The 20121-nt window shown below is 43.2% G+C and overlaps 1 protein-coding gene across 5 annotated transcripts in view; it reads right to left on the reverse strand.

Moving 5' to 3' along the window:
• Window positions 1-20121, reverse strand: part of gbe1b (glucan (1,4-alpha-), branching enzyme 1b) — a 599646-nt gene that overhangs the window by 278736 nt on the left and 300789 nt on the right. For all 5 annotated transcript variants that reach the window (XM_078560420.1, XM_078560417.1, XM_078560416.1 and 2 more), the window contains exons 6-7: window positions 11056-11146; window positions 7017-7226 (exon numbers count right to left, since the gene is read on the reverse strand). In XM_078560420.1, the coding sequence (XP_078416546.1) occupies window positions 7017-7226; window positions 11056-11146 (301 nt within the window). The remainder of the gene's footprint in view (window positions 1-7016; window positions 7227-11055; window positions 11147-20121) is intronic.

The following is a 20121-nucleotide window of genomic DNA, read 5'->3' on the forward strand; positions in this document are numbered from 1 at the left end:
TATATAATTAAAGAACCTGAATAATGGGGGAGAATTATTTTTCTGACTTGAACATAATAGGCTATCTTCCTATTGTAAAAATGTCAGGGATAATCTTGTACTCCTCGTACTGTAATCCTCTACACTTGCACACGTGCTGCAGGTTGGAAAGGGAGCCTTGAAATAAAAAAATGCCAGTGTTCTCAATCAATCTTTACATCTGCATGAATATATTGGGTTTGTGACAAAACCACAAAGAGAGCACAGGATTGCTGTCGATTGCTGTTTAAAGAAAAATTCAAATCAATAACAATCTCGTAATCTTCAGTGACTCCATTTAAAACCCATTGAATTTTTATAAGATTTTCTAAGTAGCGGTAGCAATGAAAAGAATTAGGAAACATGCGTTTTGTTATATTGATTTGTTTCAATTCATTGAGTTAAAAGGCAGAGATAAGCCATTTCCTGGGCAACTGCTCATTGTTAACAGATCCTCACGACTCAACTAGATGGCACTGCCTAACTCAATAATACAATGTGCAGGTGCTCATTTCGCCAACTGGCCTCCTCATTCCTGGGATATGAAGTTGAAAAACAGATGATTCCTGCTTATTGACTCCTGCCAGAAGGTACAAGAATGCAATGCAAAAAAAAAATCAAACTTGCATTTGCATGGCACCTTCAACAACTTCAGGAGATCCAAAAGTGCTTCATAGCCACTGAAGTACTTATAAAAAAAGAATTAAGTCACTGGTGAAATATATGAAACGTGGAAACCGATTCGCACACAGCGAGTTCCCACAATCCGAGAACCATCGAATCTGTTTCAGTTATGTTGGTTCAGAGGTCAAATACTGGCCAGGTCAGCAGGGAGAACCTCACTTTTCTTTAGGTCATGGGATCTTTTATACGAACATACGATCTAGGAGCAGGAGTAGGCTACTCGGCCCCTCAAGCCCACTCCGCCATTCAACAAGATCATAGCTGATCTGATTGTAACCCCATCTCCACATTCCCACCCATCCCAATAACCTTTCACTCTCTTGTTTACCAAGAATCAATCTACCTCTGCCTTGAAAAATATTCAATATACACCCAACCAAGGGGGTGGGGTGAGAGATGGGATCTCAGTTTAATGTCTCATTTGAAAGATGACACCACCAACAATGCAGCACTCCCTCAGTATAGCACTGGGTCAGCCTAGATTATGTGCTCAAAGCTCTGAAGTGGTGTTTGAACCCACAACCTCCTGGACTCAAAGGCAAGAATGCTCTACCCACCAAGCCAAGGCTTGGCACAGCTGGCACGGTTTCAAGCAAAAGGTTAGCAGTGATTTAGATCCAAAAACTCTAGTAAACCATGATGCTGAGGCCGATTTTGCCATCCCTCCAGCTGTGATCAGCTAATTCTGGAGGCTGGAGATTTGAACCTGGATTATGTTGCACCAAGCAGCCTATCGGAGGAGTTCCTATGATATCATCACGGAGGCTGCTCCTTGCTGAAGTCTGACCAGGGGACTCTGCACTCTCAGCATGTGGTGAGGCACTCAGTAGCTACATTAATCTGCAGTGTCAGTTCAGAAGGTAAGTAGCCATGTGTTTTCAGATAGATATGGGTTTCATTAACTCAATATAGCCACAAAGACTGCACTTTTCCAATCTCTGGTGACTTTTAAAAGGGTTCCTTTTTCATAATTTAGCAGTACCTGTCATTTTTGAGGAGGAAGGAGGCCAATTAGCTCCCAACTCCGATACCTTTTCAACATTTGGCACCAGTAAGCAAAAAAATAAGATGCAGGATTTCACAGCAGGAGAAATGTTTTCCTGGCTCTACCAGATTTCAGTCTCAAAACATTAGTTGGCTCATTAAAAATAACAGGAAAATCAATAACCTTTACACCATAAACACAACCCTGATCTGACCTACGTATTATGAGGAAATGTTTCTTTGTTCAGATTACTCCCCCTTCCTCCCCCCGACCCCCCCACCCCCCGAAGGTGATGCTTTATGTTAGGGCTTGATTCCACAGGTAGCAGGAGAGACGACCATTCCGGTTTGCAATGTTGGTGTCATATTTGACTGCAAGGTGAGCTTCTAACAATATATCTGCTTCCCTCTCCCTAACACCACCTCAGTTTGCCCCTGCCTCAATTTATCAGCTGCTGAAACCCTAATCCATACCCTTTGTTAGCTCTAGACTTGATTACTCCAACACACTCCTGTCTGTCCTGCCACAGGCTACCCACATAAACTTGAGGTTATCCAAGGCTCTGCTGCCTGTGTCCTAACTCAAATCAAGTCCCATTCGCCCATCACCTCTGAGCTCGCTGACCTACTGGTTAAGCAACAACTTGACTAAAATTCTTATCCTTGTTTTCAAACACATCCAGGGCCTCAAACCCCCCCCGCCCCCCCACCCCCCTCTCTCTGTAATCTCCTCTAGTCCCACAGACTCGAAGGTATCTTTTCTCCTCCAGTTCTGTACTCTTGACCATCCCAGATTTTAATCTAATGATCTCTGCCTTCCTCCAATTCTGGCTTTTTGTCCATTCCTGATTTCCTTCATGCCTACCACTGGCAGTTGTGTCTTCAGCTGCTTGGGCCCATAAGCTCTAGAATCCCCTTCCTAAATCTGTCAGCCTCCATACATTGCTCCTTAAAACTTACATCTTTGACCAAATTTTTGGCCATCTGCCCTAATATCTCCACATGTGGCTCGTATCAAATTCTGTTATATAATGCTCGTAGCTGTGGATGGTGCCAAAGGTTAGAAGTCACAAGAAATACACAATTCCAATAACAACTTGCATTTATATAGTCCCTTTAACATAACTAAACGGTCCCAAGGAGCTTCACAGGAGCATTAAATAAAACAATGTCAAGCTACATAACGGGATACAAGGTCAGTTAACCAAGAACTCAGTTAAGAGATAAATATAAAGGAGCGTCTTAGAGGAGAAAAATGTAGAGAGGCTAAAAGGTTTAGGTAGGGAATTTCAGAGCTTATGGACTGAGGCAGCTGAAGACACCATCACCAATGGTAAGGATGAAGGAGATCAGGGACGGGCAAAAGGCCAGAATTGGAGGAAGGCAGAGATCACAAAGGCTTTGCACGTCTGATTGAGATTACAGAGATAGGGAGGAGCTAGATCATGGGGGGAGTGAACGCAAGGCTTAACATTTTTATTTTGAGATGTTGCCAGACTGGTGGCCAGTGTAGGCTTGTGAACATAAGGCTAGTGTAAATAGGAATTCGTGCAGGTTCAGGTACACACATATACTTCTCAAAAGTGATCAGGAGCAAGTCCTACAACAGCCGATTCCAACACTGACTCAGCAGGCACTAAGTTCAGCAGATAATTTACTGTTATGTGTAGCTGTAACAGGATTCAGCACTGCATGTTTCTAAACAAGTTACTGCCACATGGTGAACAATTAATGTTCTTGAACTCTCCAACCGTCTGTTTCGTTGTGAAGGCTCATTTGCTCTGAACTAATTTCAGGATCTCCCCCAGTGTTTGATCTTGCCACTCTCTTCCGTTCACCCTACAATACCATCAGCTCTTCTGCTGATGATTCTGACAAACTGCTTTAACATTTTTCGGAGCACAATACCTCACAAAACACATAACTTAAACTTCCTTTGAAAGGTAATCATTGAATCGGCTTCTCAAAGACTCAATTCGTTTCCAAACCATGTCCAACAGCTGCAACCTCTTCAACCTTTATCGTTATCCACAGACATTCTCGCCTTAGCAGTTGCCTCCGATACTTGCAAGCTCCTCCGACAGCTCAAGCTAGTTAAAGCAGCTCAACTACACAAACTGGATGGACAGATTTGGCTATCCAGGCATGTCGGTTTAGCTATTCTCAGCAGATACACAAATAGTTTCAGTGTTTCTATAGTTAGGGTTGCAGGGAAGCCAGAGTTCTACTTGAACACTCCCCAATAACACTGATGGACAATATAATTGCTGCCCTCTACATCATTTGGGCCATGAAACAATATTAATGGGCAGTTGGCAGAGGAGGAGGTCGGGGGAGGTGGGGGGTGTGGGGAAGGGTAGTTACTCTTCCACAAACACAAAGTGCTGGAAAAACTCAGCAGGTCTGGCAACATCTGTTGAGAGACTAACAGAGTTAATCTTTTGAGTCCAGTATGATTCTTCTTCGGAACTGAAGAGAGGCAGGAATATGATGGGTTTTATGCTGTTGAAAAAGGAGGGAAGGGCAGGTGGAGCAAAAGAGAAAGTCAAGGGATAGGTTAGAGGACAGGGCAGATTAAATGACAAAGATGCCATGGAACCAAAGGCAAAGGAAGTGGCAATGAAGTATAAAGAAAGTAAGTATTGGTCCAGAGTAGGTGTTAATAGCAGAATAAAGGTCAACGCTCTCTGAAAGCAAAAACACAAGAAGAAGATACAATCTGGCACCTGTTGAGGGGGGGGGGGGGCGGACAGAGTTCATGATCTGAAGTTGTTGAACTCAATGTTGAGTCCAGAAAGCTGTAAAGTGCCAAATCAGAAGACAAGATGGTGTTCCTCCAATTTGCATTGGGCTTCAATGAGAGATTGTAGCAGGCTGAGGACAGAAATGTGACTGTGAGAACGAGAACGAGGTGGTGAGCTGAAATGGCAAGCGACAGGGAGGTCTGGTTCATGCTTGCAGACTGAGCAAAGGTGTTCCGCAAAGCGGTCACCCAGTCTGCATTTGGTCTCCCCAATTTAGAGGAGACGGCTTTGTGAGCAGCGAATACAGTAGACTAAATTGAAAGAAGTACAAGTAAATCACTGCTTCACATGGAAGGAGTGTTTGGGGAGGTAAAGGGGTTAGGTGTTATACCTCCTGCAATTGCACAGGAAAGTGCCATGGGAAGGGGATGAGATGTTGGGGGTGATGGGGGAGTGGACCAGTGTGTCACAAAGCGAACTGTTCCTTCAGAATGCTGACAGGGGGAGGGGAAGGGAACATGTCTAGCATCATCAAAACAGATGTGACGGAGATGTCGGAACTTAGAAAATGGAACGGAGTCCTTACAGGATACATGGTTTGAGGAGCTGTAGTTGAGGTATCTGTGGGAGTCGGTGGGCTTGTAATGAACATTAGTGGACAGTCTAGCCCCAGAAATGGAGATAGTGAAGTCATGGAGGGGAAGGAAATGTCAGAGATAGACCATGTGAAGGTGAAAGAGGAGTGGGTATTGGAAGCAAAATGGATTAATTCTTCCAGTTCTGGACAAGAGCAGGAAGCGGCAGTGATGCAGCCATCGGTGTACTGGAAAAAGAATTGTGGGTGGGGCCTGAACAGGATTGGAACAAGGAATGTTTCGTATACCCCACAAAAAGGCAGGCACATCGTGGGCTCATATGGGTATCCATAGCCAGATCTTTTACTTGGAGGAAGTGAGGCAAGTTAAAGAAGAATTTGTTCAGTGAGAGAATAAGGTCAGCCAGGTGGAGGAAGATGTTGGTGGATGGGGATTGTTCAGGCCTCCATTCAAGGAAGAAGCACAGAGCCCTCAGACCATCCTGGTGGGAGATGGAAGTGTAGAGGGATTAGACATCCATAGTGAAGAGGATGCTGTTAGGGCCAGGAAACTGGAAATGGTTGAAATGACACAGGACATCAGAAAAATCACCAAGTTAGGTGGGAAGAGACTGGAAAAGGGGAGAAACAAAAAAGTCAAGATAGGAAGAAATAAGTTCAGTGGAGCAGGAACAAGCTGAAACGATGGGTCTAGCAGGACAGTCCTTTTGGGGACTTTGGGAAGGAGGTAGAAGTGGGCTGTATGGGGTTGGGGGACCATAAAGTTAGAGGCTGGGGAGGGAAGATCTCCAGAGGAGGGGAGGTCAGTGACAATCCTGGAAACAATGGCTTGATGTTTGGCGGCGCGGTCATGGTCCATTGGGAAATAGGAAGAAGTGCCTGAGAGTTGGCGCTCAGCCTCTCCAAGGTAGTTTCCCTGCCACCTCCCTTCTAGTCTCGTCCCCACTCGAGTAACTGTGACCACCATTATACTTGGTGTTTTCCGCAATCAGCAGGCTAGCAGGAACTGCAGGGTGTACCAGACACGAGCAATAGCATTATCATTGAACTTTCAAGTTTAATTTGTTTTATGGTACAATTATTTATGTTTAAAAGGGGTGGAACTTGAGTTTAGATTTTGGCTGCTGACACTGTGGGAATGCAGTTGTCTCCTTATTGGTTATTTTAGAAAAAGGACACCAGGAAAATGGAACTGTAAGACAATCCTCTTTTACTCACTCCTCCTTTCTAATGCTCCCATTTGATAAGAAACAGGAGCAGGACTGGGCCAAATGCACCCTCAAGACTGCTCCACCATTTAATAAGACGATAGCCAATTTTCTACCTCAATTCCACACTCCTGCCAAATCCCCATAGCAATTTTGGATCCCATTAGAGTGCAAAAATCTATCAGTCTAGCAAGGGCAGGTGGCAGAGAGTAGTGAGAGGTGGATAGAGGGCAGTGGTGGGGGCGAGAGTAGAAGATGTCTGGAGCAGGTAGAGTAAACATGAGACAACACAGCACCTTAAGCATCCGGCAGAACATTAGACAAACAAGCCTTCAGAACTGCTGGACTGCTAGGCAGACAGTCCTGTATTGTCAATCACCCTCTCAGATTCTGCCAGGTGACCTTGCTCAGAAATCCAGCAAGAGGCCCCATCTTGTGATTCACTGTCATTTGATTTGGATCAATGTAAAACAGAGGATCATCAAGGTCGAGGGAAAGAAAGGAATCAGGAAAATTATAATTCAAATAAAGTGTTTCTGATTTCACTGTCTTCTGGCAAAACTTTCAAAAATATCCATCTGAAAGAGCCCTTGGAGAATTAATTAGAGAGAGTTACAAAGAATTTGTTCAGCTTCAACAGCAGGATGCTGTCTACAAGAAAATCTTAACAGGCCTTAGTCAGCTTGGGGTATTTATTATATAAATCAAGAGAAGAGGGGAAGTAGCGAAGAAAGAAAAAAGTGAACACCAATGGGCTGAGAAAAACATTTTCAAATCACTTACTTTGAATAGTTAAAAAGCCGGCTGCCCCACAGCAGGTGGGTGCCACGAGTTCCAGAGTGGAAAAAGCAGGAATCAGTCCCATCAAACAGGTTGAGACCATCCTCCGTGTTTTTCGATGCATGGCTGTGCACGACATCAAGTAGCACAAACAGTCCCATCGAGTGGGCTACGTCAATCAGCTCCTTCAGCTCATCAGGGGTCCCATAGCGACTGCACACAAAATACATAAAGGAGCACCGTTATTTTTTTTCTTTTCATTTGCTTTTGAAAGTGGCTGATCTTTATTGCTTTCTGGGTCTTTACATAAATGTCCTCACAACTAGCCTGTCACTTTTTTTTGTTGTTGACCAAAATCAATACAGAATTAAAAAACACAAGCAGCACTGAAAGCGGATAGGAAGGAAAGTGCCGGTAAAGCAATGACATTTTCCACTGCATCTAAATCAGTGCCACGTGCACCCCCCGCCCCCCTCAACACCTTCCGGAATAAAAACATTTCCAATGTTCACAGCTTGAGCTCTCCTAAATCCCAACCAGACCTGCGACCAATGGCCAGGCATCACCCCCTAACACGAAAGGAGAGGAAAAGAAATATAACCTCCATTGGACTTTCAGGCTCAAAAAACCCCTCAAGATCATAGAATCTTACTGTGCTATAAGGATCTGGCACATACAGGGCTAACGTGGGACTGAGTCCAGTACCACCCACAGAGTGATGTAAGAGAGCACATGACCCACACCCAGGGTCAGTCTAGTGTTGGACAGAGCCGTGTGTACCAGCAAGCATGGAGATAGCTCCTAGCTTGTACCCATTACTGTATATTTGTAAATAGTTCTAAGAGTAAATAAAGACTTACAGATAACCTACGTATGCCTACAAAGGCTTCTTCAGGCCCACTGAACTGTAACCAACACACACTTACAGCGCAAAAGGCAACCATTCTGTCCGTCATATCTTGTACCAGCTCTTCAAAAGAGCTGTCCAATTTAGCTCCCAGCTGAAGGCAGAGGCTATGACAGAGTCAGAAGACTATGGGTTCGAGCCTCACTCCAGGATCCGAATGACTAATCTATGGAAGTTAATGGCTCTATGGCATTTGAAGGGAAACAAGGAGCTTTCCTGGTATCCTCATCAAAATACACAAGCAACAGGACTGTGGAACCAAGGCAAGTAAGGTGGAATTAAGATATGGGTCAACAATGACTGGCTTCCTGTTCCTACACAGCAGACTCGAGTTGAATGGCTACCCATGTTCCTATTTAACAAGTCATACATCCCATTGCTGCTTGTACACAAGATGATTACTGCATTTGCCAAATATTGACAGCTACTGCATTTCAATAAGTTATTCAGTGTCTTGGATAAGTAATGGTCTATACAGAAAGAAAACATTTTAGTATTTATCCTGCATTTGAGGATAAACTAGTTAAAGAGCACCAGCTCCTTCATAAGTATATTTAATATGCAGGCACCAGCTGACCACTGGAGAAAAAGTAAAAGTTCCACACAACAATACTTTTAATTAATCTAATCTCTTCCAGCAATAGCAGACCTGGAAAAACCACAGAGCAAAGCTTTACCTCGGTGTCAAACTGCTCAAATGCTCTCTCCAGCAACCAGTTGGGGAAGCACAGAACCTGTAAATGGGCTGCTGGCTTTTTCTCACAGCTCATAGGGACAGAGAATGAAAAATTTCACACCTCTATCACTACACTTTGCTGTAATCTTAGCGTGTAGAGGAGCAGGGAATGGGGATAGGTATTAGCATTTATGTAATGTCTTATCACACCTCTCAAAATCATCTCAAACCCTTCACCGACAATGAATTACTTGAAAGTGCAATTACTGCTCTGCCTGCTTTTGGAACACAGCAGGATCTCTCCAGCAGCTACCTCAATTGTAACTTTACTTTTGTGGTGGTTAGTTGAAGCAGTAATGTTACCCAGGATACTGAGGAAAATACCAGCTCTTTTTCAAAATAGTGCCTTAGGTTCTCTAAATGAACACACACGCTCGCCTGCCCACCCACCCTGGGTTAATGTCCCAATTCCACCTGTAATAAAGAGCAGTTAAGTAATAGAGTGAATGAAAGTAGTGTGATTGATATTGTGTATTTGAACTTACAAAAGGCATTTGATGAAGTACCACATAATAGACATCCTTATAAAATTGAAGACTACAGGTTCAATGGTGAAGTGTCTTTATGGATCCAAAATTGCTTAAGGGAGAGAAGCAGAAAGTAGTAATGAATGGGGGTTTTTTTTCAGACTTGGGTTGGGGAAGTATTTTAATGCCTATTAATGATTTGCACAAAGCATAATTTCAAATTTTACAGTGGACACAAATTTCAGAAATGGTAGTGAGGATGATCGCAGCAGACTCCAGGAGGACATTGGGTGTATAAATGCAAACCTTTGAAGGCGGCAAAACAAGTTGAGAAGGCTGTTAAAAGGGTATATGAGATCCTTGGCGTCATCAATAGAAGCAAAGAGCACGAAAGTAAGGAAGTTTTATTTAATGTTCCAAAAATGCTGGAGTATCTGGAGTACTGCAACCATTCTGGGGGCCACATTTCAGATAAGACATCAAGGTCTTGGAGAGGGTACAAAGGAGATTTACTAGAATGGTACCTTGGATTAAAGACTCCAGTTAGGTGGAGAGATCGAAAAAGCCGGAATTGCCTTTCATGGCACAGAGAAAATTTGGGGATACTTGATAGAAGTGCCCAAAAATCATGAAGGATCTTGATAAAGTAGATAGGTATAAACTGTTTCCAGTAGCGGTAATTGGATCGATAACCAGAGGACACAAATTTAAGGCGATTGACAAAAGAAATGGAGACATCAGGATTTTTTCTTTTCATACAGCGAGTTGATATGATCTGGAATGCACTTCTAGAAAGGGTGGTGGAAGCAGATTTAATGGTAACTTTGTCAGGAGGCTATGCACATTTATTTTTGAAAATAGGATTTTTAAACTTTCAACTGATGGAAATTTTGCAAGTTGAAATGAGATAGAACAAACTACTTAAAAATGCAAGGCCACCTTCCAAGATGAAGGTGAAAAACAAACAAACCACCCTTGGGGGAGTGTGAAGAGAGAGACATTTCCTATCATTCAGACACCCAACAAAGCTCGTCACTGTCTAAGGAAAGTGCTAGATATTGAAACAATGGCTTCCACAGACAGGCCCACCCAAAACCTCTTGGAAATACACAATGGGTCAAGTATTTCAGGCCGGTTTGCAGTTACTGCAGAGAAATTGCAAGAAAGTTTTCAGCACAGGAAACACGGTGAAAGCTGGTCTCTCTCTCTCTCTCTCTCTCTCCCCCCCTCTCTTTTGGAACAAACCCACTCTGGAAGCCAACTTTACTGGAAATCTACCAGCGAAACAAGATCTTGTAATAAATGCAAAATCTTCTACATCTGACTGTATCCATGAAACCAACTAATCCAAATCGGCCATAACATTTAAAAATTTATGTCACCCTGGACAATCAAAGGACACTTAACCGTATATTCTTTTAACCGGTTGTTTATTGGACTCTAACTTCTCTTATTTCTGATACTGGTGTGTGTGAGAGATTTAGTAGTCAATAAATTTGCTCTTTGACCTGAGAAAACCTTATTGCTCACAGCTTAAATAATGAAATACATTTGGATTCGGAAAAGGCTTATCCTCGTGAAAAAGAAACTTAAACCTATGTTGTGCCCGGCCGAGGAGCTTGTATAGAGGGGGGGCCAGCGCTCACCTGGTCATAACAACTTTCAAATCAGATTGGATAAATACTTGAAGGGAAAAAAATGCAAAACTATGGGAAAAAGACAGGGAAGTATGATAAATTGGACAGCTCTTTCAAAGAGCTAACGCAGGCATGATGGGCCAAATGGCCTCAGTCTGAGCTGAATGATTCTGTGATTAAAGCCTATTCAGGAAATCACCAGAATGAAACTTCATCTACAACTTAAGGTTTTTCTAATTTCCCAAACTTTCAGGAAGGAAGTGGCCCTTGGAAAGGAAAAGCAGACTGGTCATACCTTGAAGCAGCAAAGAAATTGGTAACTTGATAACCAAAACTGGCGTAGTAAGCATGCTCCATTATGGCCATCAGCTGGATACAGTTATAACCTGCAAAAGGAGAAAAACAACATAATGATCTGTAATTTAAGATGAGATTATTCTGCAATAATTTGCATTTATACAGCACCGATATAGTCTCTTCCTCAGATTATTGCCTGTTGTTAGACACCCCTTCTCATCCTATTGAGCTGCCCATCCAAAATCTTTGCTCTCCATCTTAGTCACCAATTAGATGGCTAAATCACAAAATCAATCACGGAATAACACAGCACAGGGGGCTGTCATTAGGCTCATCCAGCACGCACTGGCTGTTTGAAAGAGCTATTTAACTAGTCCCACTCCTCCTCCTCTTTTCCCATAACCCTAAAAATTGTTCCCTAGCAAGTACTTGTTCAATTTCCTTTAGAAATAGGCAACTCTTCCCATCATGTAGTGGTAGGCTTCTCTCTCATAAGACAATGGTTTGCACTGTGATGGTCAACTCTGTTTTCAGCATCGCCTAATGTGGCCCACTCTAGCATCACAGTCTCTGTTGCATTTGCTGCAGAGGAAGACAGTGGGCTGAGAAGGTGCATAATTCACTGGCCTCTGTTTTCTCTGGACCCTCTTCTCAGCCAGCCGAATTTTTGTTTCTGCTTGCCACTTCCAATGCCCCTCCAGTCAGCCTCCAGACGACGCACTGTCAGCAACTGTCTCCCAGTTCTTAGAGTCAATGTCCGACATCGTCATAACTCACTTGCAGGTGTCCTGCTAAATTTATGGATGCCCGCGTGGTCATGATCCAGTGGCCAGTTCACCGTACAGAAAGTCTTTGGACATACAGCCATTATCCATCTGATGAACGTGGCTGAGCCAGCGCAGGCATCATTGGCTTAACAATGAGTGTATGCTTAGCCTGCTCCAGGACCCAGTCTTGCCAAGAAATGCTGAGGTTACCCTCAACTCTCCCCAACAACACTAGTTTTACAACCGACTCCTGAAAAATCTAATCCTGGCTGCATCTTACCTCAGGGTATCTTGAAGAGTTAAGAGCTGCATCACATTTCAAACAGTCTGACCCCTAAAGCCTTTCAGGCTCTTGATCCTTGCAGCAGAGAAAGGAGAATTCCACACCAAAAGTTTTTCAGCCTTGGTTGTAGTTTCTGTTTCCATTCATTGGTGTTTCCAGATAACACATAAATCTGTTAAGGCTTTCAGCATTGCCTTAATTAAATGTTTTAACATTCTTTGAGCAACCGCCAGAGTTCCTCAGAGATTTCACAACACACAACTGAAGGGGGGGGGAAAAGTAAAACTAAAATTTCTCATTCAACACTGCAGCAGAGTAAAAGCATTTCTTGAACAGACAGCAACAAAGAGAAACTCTCCCCTTTTATACGGCTGTATATTCAAAGACTTTCTGTACAGTGAACTGGCCACTGGGTCATAACCTCATGGCATTCATACCTTTGCTACAAGGACACCTGCAAGTGAGTTATGAAGATGTCGGACATTGACTCTGAGAACTGGGAGACAGTTGCTGACAGTGTATCATCCGGGGGCTGACTGTTTGGAGGGGCATTGGAAGTGGCAAGCAGAAACAAAAATCTCAGTTGGCTGAGAAGAGGGCCCAGAGAAAACAGGGGCCAGTGAATTATGCACCTTCTCAGCCCACTGTCTTCCTCTGCAGCAAATGCAACAGAGACTGTGATGCTAGGGTGGGCCTCCTGGCTCCTGAGCCACGTTAGGCGATGCTGAAAACAGAGTTGATCATCACGGTGCAAACCATATTCTTATGAGACAGAAGCCTGCCACCACATGATGGGAAGGGTTGCCTATTTCCAAAGAAAATTGAACAAGTACTTGCTAGGGAACAATTTTTAGGGTTATGGGAAAAGAGGAGGAGTGGGATTAGTTAAATAGCTCTTTCAAACAGCCAGTGCATGCTGGATGGGCCAAATGGCAGCCCATGCTGTGTTATTCTATGATTTAACCATCTAATTGTTGACTAAGATGGAGAGCAAAGATTTTGGATGGACAGCTCAATGGGATGAGAAGGGGCGCCTGACAACAGGCAATGATCTGAGGAAGAGTTTATATTGGCGCTATATAAGAAACAAAAGATTCAGTTTAACTTTTATAATTCAAAACAACATAAAATAGGTCCATATTGTGGATGCAGATCACTGTAATGAAGAGTTTCCTCCTGGGGTTCAAAGGAAAAATAAAGCTCTGAAGCCTGGTTCTTGCGGTAATGGTCCCCGAACATTATAAGAAGGTATTTCCTGTAATCATTGTGATCAGTAATTCTCCATTTTATTCCTTGCAATAATGCAAATACTATTCCACAATTGCATTTCAATCTCATTTCAGTTCTACCAGTTAAGTAAACATTTCATTTTATTGAGATTGGAATACAAAAGTTATAGATGGTAGGGAATGGGTCTGTATAATATCCATAAACCACACAAGCTTCATTCATGTAAATTGGGTAAAATAGGGGAACTTTAGGTTGGCAGGTTGCGGTAATGGTGTGCTCCAGGGATAAGTATAGGGAATTCTTTTGTTCTGCATCTATAAAAAGGACAGGAGATTGGCATGGAATTGTCAAGCCTCATCCCACCAAATCATTGTGATCGCCCAAGGTGGCTACAGATGACCACTTCCATTTTGCTCCAGGAACCTGGACAAGGCTGTGTGGTCTTTGGACTAGGTAGTTAGGCATTCCCTATGTTGGTCCCGTTCTTGCCAAGCTAGCCAAATCCTGGGTTTGACCCTCCTGTCAAGTAATCGTAGTTCCACAATAGCTTTTGGGATATCATTGGTTTTAATTTTTTTTTATTCATTCACGGGATGTGGTCTTCGCTGGCTAGGCCAGAATTTATTGCCCATCCCTAGTTGCCCTTGAGAAGGTGGTGGTGAGCTGCCTTCTTGAACTGTTGCAGTCATGTAGTGTCGGTACACCCACAGTGCTGTTAGAAAGAGAGTTCCAGGATTTTGACCCAGCGACAGTGAAGGAATGTCAATATATTTCCAAGTCAGGATGGTGAGTGACTTAGAGGGGAACTTCCAGATGGTGGTGTTCCCATCTATCTGCTACCCTTGTCCTTCTAGATAGTAGTGGTCGAGAGTTTGGAAGGTGCTGACTAAGGAACCTTGGTGAATTCCTGCAGTGCATCTTGCAGATGGTACACACTGCTGTTACTGTGTATCAGTGGTGGAGGGAGTGAATGTTTGTGGATGTGGTGCCAATCAAGTGGGCTGCTTTGTCCTGAATGGTGTCAAGCTTCTTGAGTGTTGTAGGAGCTTCACTCATCTAGGCAAGTGGAGAGTATTCCATCACACTCCTGACTTGTGCCTTGTAGATGGTGGGCAGGCTTTGGGGATTCAGGAAGTGAGTTACTCGTCGCAGGATTCCTAATTTCTGACCTAGCCACAGTATTTATATGGCTAGTCCGGTTCAGTTTCTGGTCAATGATAACCCCCCCAGGATGTTGATCGTGGGGGATTCAGTGAAGGTAATGCCAATGAACGTCAAGGGGTGACAGTTGGATTCTCTCTTGTGGGAGATGGTCATTGCCTGGCACTTGTGTGGTGCGAATGTTACTTGCCACTTGTCAGCCCAACCCTGGATATTGTCCAGGTCTTGATGCATTTGGACATTGACTACTTCAGTATCTGAAGAGTCGCGAATGGTGCTGAATATTGTGCAATCATCAGAAAACATCCCCACTTCTGACCTCATGACAGAAGGAAGGTCATTGATGAAGCAGCTGAAGATCCTAGAAATGAACTGTGTACTCCCCGACCACCAACCTTCACACTTCACTAATCTGTCAATGTCACTTTAAATTTATCTTCAACGTTTGCCATGCCGTCCAATTCCGTTATCAGCCAACTTCAATATTGTTTATCTTAGGCCAGTGCCTAGAAAAGTTAAGGCTCTTAAGAGTGGAGGAACAGAGATTAGAGATATAAGGATCTTTAAAAGTTAGGTTGCATGTAAAATAAAGCAATAAAGAAAGGAAATGAGATTCTGGGTCTTATAAATGGTGCTACCTCATTAAAAAGCAAGGAAGTGATGTTGAATTTGTACAAGACTTTGGTTAGGCTAATTAGGCAGTTCAGGTAGTTCTGAGCGGGTTTTTATACTGCAGCCAAGCAAAGAATGATAGCAGAAATGACAGGTTATGGATACAAAGACATTTTCGTGAAGGTTTTTCACACTGGAACAGTGACAGTTATGTGGTAGCGAATGGTGGTCTGCAAAATTGTGAACTGTCTTAAAAGGATAAGCAGTAAGAGATGTTTTCCACTGATTGATGATTCATCAGTGAGGGAAGAAAGCCTGAGGAGTATCAGTAGAAAGACAAAATGCAATATTATAGAATTATACAGCACATAAGGTGACCTTTGGGCCCATTGTGCCTCTGCTGCCTCTTTGAAAGTGTTATCTAATTAGTCCCACTCCCCCATTCTTCACGCACAGTCCTGAAAAACTATCATCCTTCAAGTATTTATCCAATACCTTTTTGAAAGTTGTCACTGAATCTGCATCTACCCACTTTCAGGCAGTGCATTCCTGACCATCACAACTTTCTGTAATAAAAAAAATCTCATCTCAACCTAGATTCTTTTGCCAGTTATCTTAAAAACAACCTGGGTCCTTTGGTTCCTAATTCTCCTGCTATATGAAACAGTTTCTCCCCATCTACTCTATCAATGCCACTTATGATTTTTAACCGCTCTATTAAATCTCTTCCTAACATTCTCTAATCTATGGAGAACGATCCCAGCTTGTTTAGAGTCTCTACATAACTAAATTCTCTCATCCCTGGTACCATTCTGGCAATTAAGAGATTCAGCCCATCGCCCTCCCCTTGCCATGAGTAAGGTTATTAACATTTGGAATACTTTGCTGCAATAGCTGTCAAAGAAAGGAGAAAAGTGTGTGGCTACCACCATGTTAAATGGGTAGATTTGTAACAGGTCTAGCAGCTCAAAACTGGACATCCATGAGGCACTGTGGGCCATCAGCAGCAGCAGAATAGTATTCAATCCATAAGCTCACAGCCCAGCACATCCCCCACTCTACCATTACCATCAAGCTGGGGTGTCAATTCTGGTTCAATGAAGAATGTAGGAGGGCATGCCTAAAATTGAGGTGTCTACCTGATGAATCTACAGCACAGGACTACTAGCATGCCAAACATCTGAAGCAGCATGCAATAGACAGAGCTAAGCAATCCCACAACCAATGGATCAGATCAAAGCACTGCAGTCCTGCCACATCCAGTTGTGAATGGTGATGCACAATTAAACAACTAACAGGAGGAGGAGGCAGCTTCAGAAGCATCCCCATCCTCAGTAATGGGGGAACACAACACGTCAGTCCAAAATACATCATTGAAGCACTTTCAGCCATCTTCAGCCAGAATTGCCAAGTGGATGATCCATCTCAGCCTCCTCCTGAGGTCTCCAGCGTCACAGATGCCAGTCTTCAGCCAATTCGATTCATTCCATGTGATACCAAGAAAGAGCTGAAGGCATTGGATACTCCAAAGGCTATGGATCCCGATAACATCTCAGCAATAGTACTGAAGACTTGTGCTCCAGAACTGGCTGCACCCCTAGCCAAGCTGTTCCAGTACAGCTGCAACATTGGCATCTATCCGACAATGTGGAAAATTGCCCGGGTATGTCCTGTCCATAACAAGCAGGATAAATTCAATCCAACCAAATACACCCCACCAGTCTACTCTCGATCATCAACGAAGTGATGGAAGATGTCATCGATGGTGCTATCGAGTGGCACTTAGCAACAACCTACTCACTGATACTCAATTTGGGCTCCGCCAGGGCCACTTGGCTCTTAACCTTATTACAACCTCGATCCAAACATGGATTAAAGGGATGAACTCAAGAGAGGAGGTGAGTGACTACACTTGATATTTGACTGGATTGTGGCACCAAGGTGTCCCAGCAAAACTGAAGTCAATGGGAATCAGGAGGAAAACTTTCCACTGGTTTGAGTCATACCTAGCACAAAGGAAGATGGTTGTGTTTGTTGGAGGTCAACCATCTCGCCCCCAAGACATCATTACAGGCGTTCCTTAGGATAGTGTCCTAAGCTCAATCATCTTCAGCTGCTTCATCAATGACCTTCCCTCCATCATAAGGTCTGAAACGGGGATATTCACTGATGATTTCACAGTGTTTGGTGCCATTCGCAACTCCTCAGGTACTGAAGCATTCCGTGCCCATATGCAGCAAGACCTGGACATCATTCAGGTTTGGGCTGAAAAGTGGCAAGTAATACTCATGCCATGCAGGTGCCAGGTAATGACCATCTCCAACAAGGGAAAATCTAAACATCTCCCTTTGACATTCAATGGCATTACAATCATTGAATCCCCTACTATCAACATCCTGAAGGTTACCATTGCCCAGAAACTGAACATGATGGAATAGTCTCCACTTGCCTAGACGAGTGCAACTCCAACGACACTCAAGAAGCCCGACATCATCCAAGACAACGCAGCCTGCTTGAGCGGCACTCCTTCCTCTATCAACGGACAATGGCAGCAGTGTACACTATATTGAAGATACACTGCTGCAACTCAACAACAGCTCCTTCCATGACTTCTATCACCTAGAAGGACAAGGGCAGCAGGTACATAGGAACACCACCACCTGCAAGTTCTCCTCCAAGCCACACACCATCCTGACTTGGAAATATATCACCGCTCCTTCTGTCACTGTCCACTGTCACTGGATCAAAATCTGTACCTGCGCAAGATGGACTGCAGCGGTTCAAGAAGGTAGCTCACCAGCATCTTCTCATGGCCAATTACAGATGGGCCTTGCCAGTGAAACCCATGTCCAATGAAATAATTAAAAAAGTAATAAAGAATTTAAAATGGAACTGAATTTTTCCAGCACTTTTTGTTTTTTTTCAGATTTCTAGCATCCCCATGCCTTTGTCCACAACTGAGTACTTTTAAAAAAACAAGGTATGTATCCCTAGTCAATTGCCAGAATGTTTTCCCTCTTCCTGATCGTCCAATTTTTATGTGAAATATAAAAGAAACACACTGAGACTACACAAAAGTTTAGCAACCTAACAAGTATCAGGGAAACATTGAATCAATGCTCCTTCTCTAACCTGAACCATCTCACCAATGTTCCAGTTTGCCACCCTGCTGTTAATCTCTCTGTCTCCAAGGCTTTGTACATCAGCCTGCAGCACTTCATGAATTTACAGCATTTTAATTTTAAAAATCTATACATTATTAAACTCATTAACGGCTTCTGTATGACAAGAGGCAGCTTATCTGACTCCACTTTCATCTCTCCTCTCCCAAAACCTCATCCTTCTGTTTAGTTCTACAAAGGGGCTTTTATAATCCCTTGGTTTGCAGTTCTGAAGAGGCAACACATCACCTGAAATATTAACCTGTCAACAAAGTAAATTTCCAACATTTTGGTGAGGACACAGGAAAGTGCAAGAAAGAATTTCATGTATAGTGTCTTTCATGATCTCAGTTACATTACAAAGTGCTTTACAGCCAATGCAGTGTATTTTGAAGTGTAGGCACTGTTGTTACGTAGGAAATGCAGCAGCCAATTTGTACACACGAGCTCCCGCAAACAGCAATGTGAGAATGATCCCTTGTTCAGTTTTTAGGTGTTGTTGGTTTAAGGATAAATATTGGCAAGTACACCATGGGAGAACTCTTCTGTTCCTCTACAAGCTAATTCCATGGAATCATTTTATGTCCAACTGAAGGGGCAGATGGGCATCTGAAAGAGAGCAGCTCCTAAGAGTATGATACTCCCTCTGGAGCGGAGCCTGAACCCACAACCTTCCAACTCAAGGGCGAGAGCATTTTCCACTGAGGCACAGATGCCAAGGCCAGCAAAAAAATATGCAATGTCTCTCCATGGCCTCACCTCTCCACATCTTTGTAATTTCCTCGAGTCCCATGAGCCTTCCAAGGCCTCTGCGCTCTTCAATATTCTGGCCTTTTGAAGCAGCCCTGGTTTTTATCACAGAGATAAAAACAAAAAACTGCAGATGCTGGAAATCCAAAACAAAAACAGAAACAGAAATACCTGGAAAAACTCAGCAGGTCTGGCAGCATCGGCAGAGAAGAGCACAGTTGACGTTTCGAGTTCTCATGACCGGTCAATGCTGCCAGACCTGCTGAGTTTTTCCAGGTATTTCTGTTTCTGTTTTTGTTCTGGTTTTTATCAATCTGCCAGTGGCAGCTGTGCTTTTAGCTGCCTGGGCCCAAAGCTCTGAAAATCCCTCTCTAAACCTCTCTACCTCTCTCTTTTCCTTTAAGTCTCTCCTTAAAACTTATTTGCTTGACCAAGCTTTTGAACACCTTTTCTAATATCTCCTTGTGTGGTTTGGTGTCTGATAACACTCCTGTGAAGCATGCTGTGACTATTTAGCACATGAAAGGCACTACGTATATGCAAACTGTTGTTGGTAATAAAAAATACACTAATCCCATAACAGAGGGCAAAAAACCATTTTGTTTTCGTATAGCACCTTGCCACATCCTTAGGATATACAGAAACACTTCACAGCCCATGAAAGACAGCTGCTGTTTCGTAAGCAGGCATTGTAGCTAATTTACATAAGGTTTGACAAACATAAAAGAAATGAATTTCTTCTGCTCAAGTCTCAAAAGTTGAGACTTAAACCTACTGAACCGCACAGCAGGGCCAGTGAGTTAAACTGCGAGATAACGTGTGGCATTTCTTATTTTTACACATTTGTTTTCGAACCGTCAGTAGTTTACACATGCTGAGGTGCACAACTCCTGCATGACCTGGGTGGGCTGCTAACAGGAGGAACTACAAAAAGACAAATCTCTGTTCACATGGTTTGAACAAACTCTTCCAATTTAATTTGCACGTGGGAGATAGCATTCAGATCCTCTTGGAGTCCATAAAAATGATGCTGATGGGAAGAACAGAAAAAAATTGTAATTCTACTGCCCAGAGTGGATTTATTGATTAAATAAAAAGCA

This window comes from Cetorhinus maximus, chromosome 16, assembly GCF_964194155.1.
Source record: "Cetorhinus maximus chromosome 16, sCetMax3.hap1.1, whole genome shotgun sequence".
Lineage (NCBI taxonomy): Eukaryota > Metazoa > Chordata > Chondrichthyes > Lamniformes > Cetorhinidae > Cetorhinus > Cetorhinus maximus.